The 16,663-nt window shown below is 34.8% G+C and overlaps 3 protein-coding genes across 3 annotated transcripts; 1 reads left to right on the forward strand and 2 right to left on the reverse strand.

The window, feature by feature from the left end:
* Positions 1-2,683: 2,683 nt before the first annotated feature.
* On the reverse strand, positions 2,684-4,223 carry LOC17892503 (probable BOI-related E3 ubiquitin-protein ligase 3). Its single transcript, XM_006298015.2, has 3 exons — positions 3,982-4,223; positions 3,469-3,877; positions 2,684-3,375 (listed from the first exon to the last, which is right to left on the reverse strand). Exons 1-3 carry the CDS (start codon positions 4,026-4,028, stop codon positions 2,812-2,814), a joined length of 1,020 nt encoding a protein of 339 aa, XP_006298077.1. The 5' UTR covers positions 4,029-4,223; the 3' UTR covers positions 2,684-2,811.
* Positions 4,224-10,953: 6,730 nt separating this feature from the next.
* Positions 10,954-11,592, reverse strand: LOC17893197. Its single transcript, XM_006299670.2, has one exon. The coding sequence runs from the start codon at positions 11,582-11,584 to the stop codon at positions 11,165-11,167; it is 420 nt and encodes a 139-aa protein (XP_006299732.1). The 5' UTR covers positions 11,585-11,592; the 3' UTR covers positions 10,954-11,164.
* A 468-nt stretch (positions 11,593-12,060) lies between these two features.
* On the forward strand, positions 12,061-12,630 carry LOC17893661. Its single transcript, XM_006298979.2, has one exon. The coding sequence runs from the start codon at positions 12,077-12,079 to the stop codon at positions 12,332-12,334; it is 258 nt and encodes an 85-aa protein (XP_006299041.1). The 5' UTR covers positions 12,061-12,076; the 3' UTR covers positions 12,335-12,630.
* The last annotated feature ends 4,033 nt before the right edge of the window (positions 12,631-16,663 follow it).

Here is a 16,663-nt window from a genome sequence, read left to right on the forward strand (position 1 = left end):
GTATCTTGGGGCGTCTCCATAATATTCTCAAAAATCATTTTATTCCGCGCTTTCCAAATATACCACATATACCATGGGAATACTCTCAGGCTTTCTTCCGAGACACCCGCTTCCTTTCCTCTCCAAAATAAAAAATCTAGATTGCTATAAAGAGAAGAAAGGGGGAAACACAGGGGTGCGGAAGGGATAGAGGAGAGGGCCCACACCTGTCGAGCCGGGGGGCATTCAAAAAATAGGTGGTTTATCGATTCTTCCTCAGCTCCACAGCGAGGACATTCTTTATCTCTGCCAATATGGCGATAATGTAACCTTTGACAGGTAGCAATACAACCAGTCACACTTTGCCACACCAGATGTTTCAACTTCCGAGTGGTTTTTAATTTCCAAGCTTGCGCCTTAAGTGCTGTAACACTAGGTCCCTGAAAAGGGGGTTCGCTAGCTGGGCGAGACAAATATCTCGCAACTTCATAACCGGATTTCACTGTATAAGTTCCAGATTTAGTGTGAGACCAACTAAAGGAATCTGGAGTTCTATTAATACTCGGTTTTATCCCCATAATCAAGGTAATTTCTTCCGGGGGGAAAAGAGTGCGAAGCTTTTCAACACACCATCGCTTAGTAATTGGGTCGATAAGAGAATTAACCCTTACCAACGGGTTCCTTTCCGCTGTCAAACCAAGAGGGGTTCGCGGGGGAAAATCAGGGATCCAAGGGTCTGTCCAAATATACGACTGATGTCCAGATCCGATATTTCTCCTAATGCCAGATTGGAGGATTCTCTGGGCCGCTAGTAGACTTCTCCATCCGTAAGACGGTCGGTTGGAGGCAGAAATTTCTAGCGGGCTACAATACCGAAAGTAGCGACCCTTCAAGACCCTACTAAGTAGGGCGTTTGGATATTGGAGCAACCGCCATAATTGTTTCGCAAGTAAGGCTAGGTTAAAATCTTCCAAAACTCTGAATCCTAGACCACCATCTGAAAAATGTGAACAAACTTGGTCCCAGGAGATCCAATGGATTCCTGTACTATCTGCTCTATTACTCCACCAAAAGCGAGCCATTGCACTATTTAACTTGGTACATATCGCTTTGGGGAGCAAAAAACACGACATGACATATGTCGGATGGGCTTGGGCTTGGGATTTGATTAGGATTTCCTTACCTCCTTTAGAAAGGGATTTAGAGGACCAAGAGTTAACTCGACTATTCATCCTGTCCCTAACAAAGGCAAAAACTTGGGCTTTTGACCCATGGATTTTTTCGGGGAGACCTAAATACGTTCCCATACCGCCTTCTTTCATATTAGTAATAGTATTATTATGATGTTTTAATACGAAAAGAAGGTGGTGATTGTGTTGGGTGGAATGGAGGCAGTCAAATACACTCAACTAGTTCTAACCAAAAAAAAATTCGCATCTCTTTGATATGAAAGGGACAAGACGGAGGACGTGGTCTTCACGCGTCTCGATTCTCTCATTTCTTCCCTCTCCCCCTCACCTCACCTAAAGCCAAATCTATCAGCTCATCATCATGGCCCTTTGTATATTTTTTAACACGATTCACATCTGAACCCTTCTTTTCTTTTTTGTTGGTTAAAGTTCCCATTAAACAAAACTAAAGTTCACATCTAAATCTTTTAAACCCTTATCTTCTCATTTTTTTTTAATGTTTTTTCACCGACCTGCGAAATGAATAAACTACACAACATTCTCTTGTGTTCCTTATCTCTCGATTATTTCGAATATTTGGGGTCCAAAATCAAAATATATATGCGTTTATATTATTTTTACATCAACTATTACTTTTGGTACTATATTATTTTTTAAATAAACCCTAATTTCTTTTTGATAATAATCGGGTAAAAAATAACCATTTTGGGAAGTTAAGAAAAAGGCCGGAAGAAGTGGAACAGACAGAACACACACGAGACGAGATTTTATTTATAGACTTGCGAGTTAACTACTCTAACATAACAAGGGTAATTTTGGAAATTTCACTTGCTGTCCAGCGAAATTTGCGCGCGCTCTCCACGTCAGCTTTTTTTCCATTCCAGCACCACCGTTATACACGCGCCAATACAATTCTAACGGCTAGTCAAACCTTGTTCACTATTCTATCTTGCGCTTAAAAAATTTCTTACAGGCTTGGCTAACTTGCACCGTCCCACTCCTTTACGTCTTTTTTTATTTTCTTTTAGCATCAGTTCTCTCTCGAGTCTCGGGTTTAGAGGAAAAGTTGATTTGGCTTTTTTCGTTTTCATTTTCTGCTTTTGGTTTAATGGTCTGTCACGCATAACCCTCCCACGATTTCGACCACTTCACTTTTTATTTTATCTTTGGTATCGAATATTAAAACAGATTTCTAGAAAAATACACACAAATATTAATAATCGATTGGACAAAAGTGACGTTATACCCCTACTACTAGTACTACTAATGTTAAAAGACTAGTAGTTGAACCACACTTACAAAAAACTTTCCACTTCTTTTGGTGAAAATTTCATACGAAAGATGGGAAATGACATTGAAAGTGGGTGTAAACCTAACCCACGATTTTTTTTTTTTTTTTAATAGCAACAGATAGAGGTCCCTCCTCGTGAACCCCCTTACGAAATTTAAAGATCTGACACATATGTCAAAGATTCGTGTTCCATCATCATCATCACTATCCATAGATAAAAATATATTTTAAAAATGAACAGTTCTTTTATCAACCAAAAAGATGGATAGATTCTTTCTTTTTTCAACTATTTACTTTTGTTTTTAAGGACATTTACAACTTTACTAGGTGATGATATTGGGTTAGATCCCGCTAAGAGGAAAGATTAACATGAAGACTAGCGTTCTTAGGAGATTTACAGACTGGACAAGTGTTGATTGAAGAACCGCACATAGTGCATAGACACATGTGTCTACACGGTAACAGTAACACACTTGCTTCTCCTTTTCCGCAGTTTCTACACAGAGTCGTCGCTTCCCTACGCATCCTTTTCGTATCCTGCGCCTCTCCCGCTAACTTCCACCTCTCTTCCTCGCTATCATTCTCGTCACTGCTCCCGCAACAAGACTGTGCGTCGTCAGCCACTGCCGGTGGCTCCTCCCACCTGTTACGCTCCACGGCGGCGAGAACTTGTTGCAAGTTTGAACGGAGTGCGTTTACGGTGGCTTCATTAGACTGTGCCACGTCACGCCATATCTGATTCTCAACGCACAAAGACTTGACCTTCTCTTCTAGAAAGAGGTTTAGCTTCCCGATGTGATTGATCTCTTCGTCTTTGGCCCTCAGTGTCTTCATTAACCCTTGTTCAACTGCTTCCACTATCCTCCTCCCTTGCGTTTTTCTCTTCTCTTCAATCTCAATTCTCATTCTCTCAACCTGAAGATAAAATCATTGAAGAGACCGTTCAATCGATGTGAACCAGGATAAAATTAATAAATAATACTTGTAATAGATCAGATGAAAACTTACGTGAGTAGATATCAAACGATCGATATCGAAGTGATGTTGTTGGACGTTAGAAGACAAGTCTTGGCCAAGAAACATGAGAGGATCGGTGGTGCTTTTGTGGCTTTGCATATAAGCCGGAGTATTCAAAACAACTGATTCTTCTCTGGAACGTTTTCTCGACGACACAGGACGGAGGAAATCGACGTTATTAGCATTATTCTCGCTGTTGAATGTGACCGAACTGTCAACGGATTGCATCGTCGGTTTCATGGACTTATGAACCAAACCATCAACAGGTGCGATGTTGTATAAAGGAGGATTAAACAGAGAAGTTTGACATTCCACGGCCGGGCTAAACGTCGGAACAGTGCTGTATCTCATCTGGGTGTTATAAACTAAGCCGTCTGCTTCAATAGGGTGGATCATTTCTCTGTTAAAAATAAAAATAAAAAATCAAGAGCAACGTTACAATATTGAAAAAAACAGAGGAAACAGAGGAAGAGAAAAAGAGAAGAAGAAGAAGAATTTGTTTACCTGTTGGAAGAAAACAGAGTGTTTAGATGGTGAGCTTCAACGGCCATCGATGTTTGTTGACTATAGTGAAAACTTGTTCAAAAGATGTTTGATGGGGTGATTCAGAGAACCTCAAGAAACGTGAATGCAACGAAAGATGGAAGTAGAAGCTGTTTTCAGAGAGAGAGATGGGGAAGAAGTAAAAGAGAAACAAATATCAAAGCAGAACCACAACACACTCTTGTCTGCCAATTTATAGAGAACAGAGAAGGAAGATGTGATGTTTTTAATATATTTTAAAATTTTGCATTTGGTTGTTTTCTAGTGTAGCATTTGTTTTTTTTTTTTTTTTTTTTGTCATCACATTTGTTTAATAGTATAAATAAAGAAAACATTAAGCATGAGGATTCTTCGGTTATCCTCCGGCTGACCAGTGACCATTAAAGTAGTTGCCTTTTTCAGCGTTTCTTCATGAGAAAATAACAATAATAAATTACAAACTTTGACAAGGACAGCTGTAAAATCTTTGGTTCAGAGTTACGGTCAAATTCATGATATCTGCTTTTTTTTTTTTTTTACTTTCTCTGGTTGTTTCTTTTATTTTTACTTTTGTTAAAAGAAGTTCTGATTTCTCTCTTCTTTCGCCTAACTCATCTCTCGTCTCGTCTTTAATATCACTGGTCAAACCTGACAATTTAATAATAGTAGGATCTATTGGTAACAAATATGTTCGGTGTAAGTAAAGTAACTTACACCGTGTAAGATTCATTGTATACATACATGAAAGTGAAATGCATTTACGACGAATGTGTGCATATATGTTTATATAAACGCCAAAAAAATAAATAATAGAGGTGGCTCATGTGATATACTCGTATCAAGAGTCCTCTCAGTCTTGTTACTATCTTAAATTATTTAATTGCCGTATGTATCCTTTCTTAATAAATAAAAAAAGGAACCGATCGAAATGATCATAGTTCAAGAACCACTGTTTATTCAAAGACATGTCATTGTTTATCTAATTTTAACACCATCGAATTTGGGGAATTACTCTGTACCATTAATTGCTTTGCATGCATGAATTTTGAAAACTCAGAGGCTCAGAAATTTTCTGAAACGATTTTTAATTACAAAAATAATGTGAGGAGTGGCTTATCCGTTTTTGGAGAAAGAGAGAGAGAGGACAAAATCCCGTTAGATTCCAACGGAGGGGAGAAGGGGTGGCGAATCCGTAAAAAAGAGCCACACCACATAAGACGGCCACTGACAGCGCCACGTGGCAATACAGACAAAACATAAAGAAGTGGGACATATGGTCCACGTGTGATTGAGTTGCCGGGATACGAGGGTCGCATGGGCACGTGTGTACTGCCAGCTTGGCACTATCCTCCTCTCTCTCTCTCTCTTTCTATTTTTATAATTCGAATTATAAAATAATAAAAAATGCAGCCGTTGAGAAAGGTACGGTGTACCCACCGCTGCTGCTTCTTTACCTTTTTTTCTAATTTTTGTTTTGCCTTTTTCAGTTTTGATTTATTAATAATTATTAATGATGTTTTGTCTGTTACTTTCAATTGGTTCTCTTTGCCACGTCTGTTTGGAAACTAACCTCCTGCCACGTGTCCCACAAACCTTTCCTCTTTCTTTTACTTATGACTTCAATTGCCCACATTAATTCAATATTTTGATGGCTAACGTTTTTAATTTATTTTGTGTTTAAACTTCTTTTGTCAATGTTTCTGAATCAGAAGGAAGTGTTTGCGTTGTCCTTCCAATACTTCGTCTAGGTGGGGAATTGAATGGGGTTTCCGTTTGGTTTGTTTTTCCATTCAAGAATCGGATTAGGTTATAAAGATGTTATTTTCTAGTTTTATGTTAAGTTTTGGTTATCTCAGTCTAAGTATATCTTGTAATTTATATCATAATAATAATACATACTGTAGACTTTGGTATAATATTGCATGCTGGCTTGCACCCTATGTAGAAGCTATATATATCTTTTCTTTATCACCATTATTGTTTTTCAGTTGTGATTTATCATTTATGTTACAAGATCAACGCATCATGTTAACACACAAAAATTAAAGCTAATACACACATACTTTAACTTTGATTTTTCATATTTTTTTAGTATGAGAGACTTACAGCTTTTTGTCTTTGCTAATATATGATGCATGTGTACACCTTGTTTCTTTGACGATTCAAATACTAATCAAAACTATATAATGTCGAATTATTTACACTTTTAAGTTAAATAATGATAATTAGTCGGGGCACTATCATCATGTTTCGTATAAATAAAAAGCCACCGGCAGATAAATTAAGTTATCTTGGAAATAGTAAAGCACGAAGAGAGGGAGGGGCATAGAATCACGAGGTTAGCATAGCAAGCGCATTAAGATTGGCATGTCTTCTTTTTGCATCATCTTCTGCTTTTCAGACATTATCTCTTTACCATTATACTATTTAATACATTTTTTTAGTCGTATCAGGCATTTTCTTATTACTATTTCGTTCGATCTGACATCGTACAACTATTATTTTTATTTTTATTTTTATTTTATTTTCGCTGACAACTCAAAATATAAAATAAGATATATACAAGTTGCCTAGCTAATAGCAAAAGTCGAGGCTCATTCCAAAATCTATTACTATTATTAATATCCGTGGGATTAATTAAACCATGAAAATTTGCATAACCAACGGAAAACAAAAGATCATTTGAATGAGTCCTCACGTCTAAACTACTTAAATTTTTAACAACTTTATGAACTTTGGGGCAACAAAAGTGGTCTAATGCAATCCACATGCTCATCATCTCATTCTTTTAGTTTAGATTAAGGATCAAGTTGGTGACACAAAACAAAACAAAAGGAAAAGATTAAGGTTCAAGTTTCTTTCTTCTGTTTAACCCTGAATGTATAAAACCTAGAGTGACAATGGTATTCATGAAAGGAATGAAACTTAAGAAAATAACATCCATTCCAGGGTCTTTTCTTGAATAAATATAACTTTGTTTTTTTTCTTCAATATGTACTCCCCTGCATATTTCAACGTATGGTTTGATTTCTGTAACTTTAACAGGTAAGTGTGCAGTGAGGAAATCATGAAAGAAAATATCAAATAGTACTAAAAAGAATTGATTTTGGTTTTGCAACAAGTAAAGAATATAAATGTATACTCCATGTAGGTGACGGTTTTGGCGTGCCTGCTTTTGAGGGCAAAGGCATGACCTCCATTGAGTTTGATGATAAAAGTAAGTTTCTTCTCTTTTCTTTTTTCTTTCTTTAGTTGAAATTAAACAAAAAAGTCGTTGATCTATTATTTTCTGCACATCATCTCAACCGCTCACCATAATGAGAGAATCTCAATGTCACACAAACACATAATCGTATTCGTACCCTTTCCTAGCTAGTTTTGTATACATAACAAACACTTTATTATTATTCTTTTGTTTTTCTCTCGAGGGAATCTCGTTTTTATCATCCCTAGCTATATTTATAATATATAGTGTTTGTAAGGTCCTCCTCTACCATACATATTCTCGATATAGACGTCATATATGCCATACATAGAGGTGTGTTAAATTAGAGAATATGGACATTTCTTGCATATATATAAATGTATGGAAATATGGCATCATTGGCATGTATATAGATATCGATATACGTAAAATACGTGAAAGCAATGCATCGGAAAAGTTGGTTGAGCAAAGAATTGGATACGGCTCGAGATGGCATCACATGTATTGGAATAAGTGGAGCAATGTGTCATTATAATCCATAAACCTCAATAATGTGTCTCCACTTTTTTTTCATATGATACTTCCATATACTTTTAATAAAACCAAATAGTGGGAAAAAAAAAAAACCAAATAGTGTTTTACTCGTTACGCATTATGAAGAATGGATTTATTTCACGGATCACGAGTATAGAATAGTACAAACCTATATAACTTGACAAGTACAAGATATTGTGACTTCTATAGGAAAACACACTAAGTAAAGCAAGGACTTTAATTCCCACTCCTTGTTACAACAACACTTCTCATTTTGATTGTGATTTTATTTTTACCCTCTCTAGCTACCCACTAAACCCACCCATTTAGTAAAAGATTTGTACATTAACATGTCCGACGATATTTTTTTGACCGTTGCACTTGATTTCATGCAACCCATGTGGACCCAACCTAATCTATCTGATAAAGTTGATAATTGAGTAGAGAGAGAGGAGCAGCAGCAAAAACTTCATGAATATTTTCAAGTCTCTTTACACGTTACGTGGATCCAAGGCAATTTGTGGATCGAGACGGGGGCCGTAATTATCGAGGACGCATATGTATATTGTAACAATTTATAACGTATAAAACAAAACAAAAAGAAAGCACAGCTCTCTATTATGTGTGGTTTACTCACTCATCCTTTCACCTAATCCTTCTGACCCATCCCCACGTTAACGTTGCTCCATTTTGGAATCAGATGCCACAACTAATTAATCAACCTCTCTTTCCATGTTTGACATGATAAATCGTGTTATATAATATCCCCTGTCGTCGATAGCTACAAATTGACTAAGTTGTCATATATATTTATATTAATTAACTATATATAGTGGTGTTAAATTGAGAAAAACAATATTTAATTATAAATTGCTAAGTAACAGTTATAAATTAGGGGTAAAGGTGGAACTAAAAAATGTGTTCACCCTCCCACCCACTACGCATATAAACAGAAAACAAGTGAAAAATCTCGATAGGGTCTTTTCTCTTTTTTTTTTTTTTTTTCTCATTTAAAAACTATTGATGATATTGGATTATAATATTAAAAATTTTGAAATAGAAAATGTGAGACCAAGAGAAGACGTGAATTCACTGTCAACTTTTTTAAGAGAATGCATGAACATGTATACATAGAACAAATAAAACAAAGGGTCGGCAAACAAATGAATGGTTCTTCCCACTCGGCCAATTCCAATACACCACATCTCTCTGTGGGTTTATGTCAATATCTTTCAAAAATCATGTGTGTTTAGTAATTGAGGAGAATATGTGATATATATGTATAAACAAAAACAAAATTGTCAGAATTTGTAATGAACAGAAACAAATAAATGGTGGTACCTCCTCATACAAGAGGGTAAGAAGAGATATTAATAATAAAAATGTTTGACAGGGAAGGTAGAGAGATAGGTGTGTGTGAGGTTGTATTATTATTAGCAGTGTCCCTCTCTTGCTCTATAATTTACACAAACTTGTCCAATTCATCACACTTCCCCAACCAAACTTGTTTGCTTCATATAATTCATTTTATAAAAATATGTATGCATTGCAGGCAGAGACATGTGTGTGTCTGTCTCTAGGCTTAAGTAGCTGCTACCCTCTTTTTCATAAATTATATCGATTGATTCCGTGGGATATGATATGATATGACCTATGTAAGACTGTGACATTTGTGTTTTTTTGGCCCTCTGTGTTATGTACTCATCATAGAATGCGACATTTTTTTTTTATATATGTATATGATTAATAATGATCAATGCCAATTTGGGAACTCTAGTAAGTATGCTTTTAGTGGTCCACCCCCATTTCTAGTCTTATCTTTTCGACCATTTCATATCTCATTTATTCCTTTCTCAACAATCCAAAGTTAGCTTTGATTTTTTCAATTTCTATATAGAACATTCGGCTTATGGAAATAATTAGAAGTTGACTACTACATGTTTGTTATCTGATATATTTCGGCCCATTAGGCATTTTCTTTATTTGTTCGTTGACACTTAGAGGCCCGAGAATTAATATATTATTAAGCCCATGACACGATGTGCTTACCATAGGATAGATAGGACCAATCTTACAAACATCATTCTCAAAAAATTTGAACCTAGTTACGATCATAAATAATTTTTAGAAAAAGCTGAAAATAATAAATAATAATAATAACTTTTAGAAAGTATAAGTAAAAATTTCTAATTTGAATAATTCCAATCACAAAATGACTGTTATAATGGGTTGACATATTTCCAATTCCAATAAGTAAGTGAAAATAACAAGAATAATCTCAATCATATAATAATGTGGTATGAAAATTATATCAAGCTAAACTATATGAATTTAACCGCTGTATGAAGACAAATCCGATAATAAGAAATTTATCCACGAAAAAATATGATAACAGAATTAATAATGTTGGCAAAAAAATTATTAAGTTAATTTATACTAGAGAAACTAAAAAGAGCAAAAAGTTTTGACTTTTGAGATTATTATTAGAATCTCAACGACGATAAGAAAATTTTCGAACCTGCCGCAACCTCGAAAGCATTAACCATGTGTTTATTTTTATTTTTTTTAAGTTGGGATTACGGGTTAGTGCTGTCCTATCAAAAACCTTATATATTTTCTGGTTTTGATTATAACTTTGTGTTTGGTTGATTTCTCTCCGAGCTTTAAGCGTTAGATAACACTACCATTATTGATAGTATCTTAAACTATTTAGCTTAAAATTTACTAAAATATGCTCTTAAGCTATATCTTAACTTAAAATTTGTTAAAATATACTTTTATATATAAAACTACTATTATATATAAAAACATATCTTACTAATTTTAAGATTTACTAAAATATGCTCTTAAGGTATATCTTAACTTAAAATTTGTTAAGATATATTTTTATATATAAGACTACTATTATATATAAAAGCATCTAATCTTAAGCTAAGATATGAATTAAGATATCATCAATAACGGTGGCTTAAGTCCACTATACCAGTAGCCTTGAATACACTACTTATTGATTGGTTTAATTTATTTGCACTGTAAAAACATGTACTGTAACGCACGAAAACAAATCTTTCGAGTATAAATAATAGAGCGAAGAAATGATAAAGATAAAAGCTTAGTGATAAGCTCGTTATCGAATTACGTTTGTTTTGACGAAATTTTCCAATGTTAGAACATGGAAGTAATTAATATATAAAAACTTTATACATAAACGTATTAATAGTCATCGGATTTAAATAAACACACTTTGGTAGGACGTCTTGTCCTTCACCAACAGAAGTCATTAACCTTCGCTTGTCGGTAAACTTTACATTTCAGGGGAAAAGACAAAGATTTAAAGTTATAATTCGAAATTTCGAACAACGATAAGCAAGTGAAACTTGTAATTATATTTATAAAAAAAAAACAAGAACAAGAGAAACCTCCTAATCAAGGGGAGAGATAGAGATGGGCAAAGTCATCTAGAGACTCCAATATGTGACTCTGGTCTCCGTTTTCGAGCAACCACAGAAGATGGTCGAACAAAACGACCTCACATTTCACCGTGATTATACAACTTCCATCCTCTTTATCGTCTCCTTCGTATCTCTGTTGCTTCTCTACGAGAGCGTTGAGCAGGGGATGCTTCAGGTGTTTCTTACTGATCAAGTAAGGTTTCTTCGAACGTCCAACCAACACTGTCTGGTACAAAGACGGTGTAGGGCCTTGGTCGACGTCATGGAGATGCTCTTGGCTATCTCTCCTGGCCGATTGGGATCTGAGACTTGTGTAAGAATATGAACGACCCAATTGTGTGGACACGCTCTTGCATCTCCTGAGCATCATCATTAACCTCATCTTCTTCATCATTGATCCAAATCTATTGGAGCTCTCTTTGTCTCACCCTCTCTATCTCTCTTTTATTTTGCTGTTTTAAGAAGATACTTGAAACATACTCAGAAAGAGAGAAAAGGGTTTATATTTAAAGAGGAGCGACAAGGTAGGTGCTACGTCTCTCGATTCGTAAAACAATTTAATTTATATAATCAAGGTTAGCAACTAATTTTTCTCCACTTTAAGTCTCATAAGCTTCAAGATTACTTTTCAATCAGGTACATTCCCCAAATATTATCTTTATAATTTGTGTGTACGTTTATTTTCATCTTATCTACCAAAGTACATACTTACATACTAAGAAAATGCATGTGTTGGCATTGCAGTTCAAAGAGAACGTGTCAAGAAAAGAGAAACGAAGAAGAAGATATGAAGCCAGCACGAATGTCCCGAAAGGGACACGTCGAACCTGTCTCCCTTTAAATACGACGGCTCATGCCCACTCGTGATCCCCTTTAAAACCTAAAAATGGCAAAGAACAAGGACGACATAGAGTATGCAACGGCTCAAGCCAAGCTATCGGAAGATGAACCAATCCGTGTAAGCTACAAACACGGGACACCATTAGAGGGAGGCAAAATTGCAGAGTCCGAGCCTGTGGAGCTGTTCTCGAGTGCTCAAAGGATCGAACAGGGAAAAGATCAGTCAGTCTCTGGCGGTCAAACACAGATGCAACGTGACGTTAAAGATCTCCGCGGAACACGTACAGATGATACTCCTCGTTAAAGCTACAGTTTGGTGGGTTTGCTTTGTTCTATATGTGTAGAGTGTAGACAACTGTTGCTGTCTTAATAAAACGGACTGGAGCATGTTTATAAGAGCAATCGATAACTTCAATCTCTATTCTCAAATAAACACAACATATATGTAAACCGTTTCCTCAGAAACAAAATCTCAGTTTAGCCATCACTGCATCTAGTATATAAAGGAATGAACCAAAACATGAATACAGTGTGGACTGGGATTGTTCAACAAAAGCTTAAATGCAAAAATCACCAAAGGTTCAAAACTGATATTGTTTTAAAGTCGAGAAACTAGAAAGATATTACATAACAGAGATAGTCTTCGAACTACTTAGATCGCTGTCTCATCTTTCGGCGCTTCCTCTTTAGTCTCCTCATACGCTTCTTCTTCCACTGTCCAAAACAAATGTTCAATCCCAACAATAACATTAATACAATATATTAACCATATCAAGACTAAGAATTTTAATGATCAAAAAGCTTCTACAAACTTGTAATGAACAATACATAATCTTATGGAAAAAAAACAAAAATCATCTCTTATCTAAGTACATCGCATTGAAATCGATAAGCTAAGCAAAGGCTAGAGATTACCAATTACAACAAACCCCTAATTATGTATCTAACAAGCATATACTCAGTAACCAATCTAATAGCGTTGCAAAGCTAGATTTGCTCTATATATGTAAAAGTATCAAATTCCATAAGAGACCAAAAAAATTGACAATGAAATCTCTAGAGCAGCATTTAAATAAGAACAATCTGCAAATCCAAGAATCTATGAAACAATCATTGGCATATTACAGAGGAAATGATCATATACCTTGGCTCTCATCTTGCAATCGTCGTTTCGCTCGCCGTCCACTCCACTTTAGGGAGGAAGAAGAGTCTTTAAAATATATAGCTAGGGTTTTGCTTACCTCACAAAAAAAAAAAACTGAAAAGGCCGTGATATTGTAAATGGGCCTAAAAACTTAAGGCCCATGTAACGACTTGAGATGATTAGATTAAATTAGTAAGAGAAATGAGAGAGAGAGAACAAAGAAGAAGAAAGTACATAGATGTAGTACAGCGAGATAGATTGTGAGAAGAAGACAAGACAAAACAAAAGTGCTGTTTTCTTCTTCTTCTTACCCATCAACACATACTTCCAATTTTGACTTTAACAGTGATATAACTCAAATATGTCCTCATCATTATTGCCATTGCAATCACATCTATGATATTTTTGTATGTTTGCTGCGTTCTGAGCTCTTTAATTTATTATACATATATATACTACTGTAAACAGTGATATTAAATACATATGTCGCATTTGGTTCACTGTAAAGAACAGCTAAGAACCCATCTCAAGCTGCCCTCTCTTTTCTTTCTGCAGCCAATATGTATGTCCCCTTGTTTCATTCACATTCACCACCCTTCCCTAAATGCCAATACAAGAGAGAGGAGAGAGATGTTCCATATATATACTTACTATATTATATGGTTGGTCAGAGACGAGAGAGGGAGCTAGGGACTTACCACCAACCTGATTTATTGCAATGGTATTATTACCATTTTATGCATTAGAGATATAGCATCCTAGCTGTTGATCTTTTATCACACTCACACTATCTACACTATAACAATTGTTGCCAGTTTAGGATAAGGACGTGCATTGTATATCAATTTATAATAAAGATTTTTACATGTACATATTCCATATAGAGAACGAATTAAACCACTTAACCACACATGCAACTAACTATGCAAACAAATCCGAGAGTTTAGCTACGTTTCACGACGGGACATGTTAATATATGAAAGTCTAGTAGCTAGAAACAACAAGACGTACGTGGCTTACCTAAGGTTTTATAGGGTTTTTAATACTATTAGATTTTTGTCTATGGGTGGTATTAATAAGTCTTTGTCGTCCTAGGAAAAGTGAAAACTAGGACATGTTAATGTCCATTTGACGTACTAAAAAAAATCGGGTTATCTATTTCTTCTAACTAATTCCTCCTCTCTTGTCGGCCTTTCCTGTTTAGGCCACTTGTCGTGGCTCGTTATCACGGTATAAACAATATATATTAGATGTGGAAACAAATAAAGTATATATATATGGAGAAAAGAAAGAGGCAAAGAGACATATAAATTTAAAAAGCATCATGCATGAGAATCAAATAAGAGAGATAGAGAATCTATCAGAGGGCGCAAGACTGGGAAGCATCACGTTCTCTTCTTCATTTTCCCCACCTCTTCTCTTCTTACTCTTTAACTTTTCTATCCGTTTTTTTATTATTATTTACTTTTGTTTATTTGGTAAATATATATATATATATATATATATATATGTAGACAAAATATTCCAAATACTTCTGTTACAATTATTTTAAAGTTGTATTTACATCATTTATAGATTGAAAAGAAGAAGAAGAAAAAAAACACATAAAAGAACGATTCATTCGTTCAGTTTTTTATGTTTAGGAGTTTACCAACTTCTCTAAATTCATAGATTTTATGTAAAATTAAACTGTCCATATCATGAGTCTTAAGTAAAACTAAAACTTCTATAGAAGAATCCAGTGTTACTATTTAACGAGTTGAAGTATAAAATATCTTAGCCACTTCAATTATTTTACACCATTTGGATTGAAGGCGACTCGTGAGAGGAAACATCCCTTGAAGTTGGTGAGTAAATTAAGCCTGTTACAAAAAAAAAAAAAGTTGGTGAGTAAATTGTAGTATAATGTGTGGCTGAAAAGCTTTAATATTTATATATGTGATTGAAAAAAAAAATGTAGTAATCAGTGAGTGTTAAACACTGTTTTTTACGCTCCAAAATCCAAAAATAATTGGCAAGAGGACGATGGGTCCCTATTCAAGACCGGTCAAAAGACCATCGCAGATTTTTGTTTTCAGAGTCTGTTTTGTTTTTATGGCGTATATATTGAAAATGATATTTCAAAAACATCAAATTGCATGCTTATACAGATTAACTCTTAATGTAACCCCCCCCCCCCCTTTACGTTCATAAATTAAATGAATGTTTGATTTTGCGAAATGAAGGAAACTATATATTATATATCTTCTTAGGGTTCTCATTTTACCCAAATGCTACTTCTTAGTTCAAGACCAAGAGTAACTTTCTAAAGACATATCTACATATTAGCTAGGTAATTAATAACCACTAGACTTGTTATATATGGTAAGTTTGTCACTTGTCAGCAACTAATACCAACATTTGACATAAATTTATAGGAGTAATTATCTTTTGAATCACTTCAAAACATTAGTTTCAAATGGATCAAACAAATACAGACTAATCCTATTGCGAATTGTAATAATTTCATTATTCATAGAAACTATTCTATAGTTATGCCATCAGTTTTGTCTATGAACCAATTAAGAACTATTGAAAAATGGTCTACAACTGAATTATTATATGTCCCACGAGTAAAGTAGTCTAATTAACAAACAATTTTTTGAACACTAGTTTGATATTTATATTGATAAAGAAAAATGTTTACATAGTCTTGAAATAAACAAGTATTTGGGAAATAACATGTTATCGATGAATATTAGCTTAGCCAAAATGTCTGCAACTTAATCCGCTTTTATACGTGCAACGAATGAAAAACAAATGATAAACACTTAAACATAAGCTCGTAGCCTTCTTCTTCTTGTATGTGTGATGTGTGTGCAATGTTATGTACTTGTCTATATATAATTGTGGTCACTAAATTGAGGTGAGGACGAACGAAGGAAGGAAGCATCCAACGGATGGGATTGAAAACACAGTGTTCGAGAACGACCAGCAACTTTTATTTGTGATGTAGCTGCTCTTTCTCATTTATTTTGTAATGAACGTAAATTTTTTTGAAAAGCTAAATTATTGGAGCCAACTTCATTTTTTTTACTCGAAACATTTTTACTGACATCTTTCTTCACGCTTTGACACATTTCACCATTTTACCCATCAGTTTTATGGTTCCTTTTTTTAATGTCCCTCAGTTATAAAAACAAATCCCTAATACTATTTTTCAATCAAAGCTTCAAGTAATTATACACGGTTTATGAATACTACTATTGTATACGCCGGAGATCGACAAGTAGCAATACTTGATCTGAGCAAACATGGTAACAAAGCTGTCTCTGAATCCTTAAACAATATATTATTACACAAGAATAAGTTGTTGAGACTAGACTTAAAATAACGATGAACTAACCAAAGCCGATACGGAGAGGATTTGCGTTTTGGATTTGTCTCTCTAATATAACATGCAGGATCATTATTAAAGTGATTAATAAAAAAGAGGAGAACAAAAGCTGT

Source organism: Capsella rubella, unplaced genomic scaffold (assembly GCF_000375325.1).
Source record: "Capsella rubella cultivar Monte Gargano unplaced genomic scaffold, Caprub1_0 scaffold_3, whole genome shotgun sequence".
Classification (NCBI taxonomy): domain Eukaryota; kingdom Viridiplantae; phylum Streptophyta; class Magnoliopsida; order Brassicales; family Brassicaceae; genus Capsella; species Capsella rubella.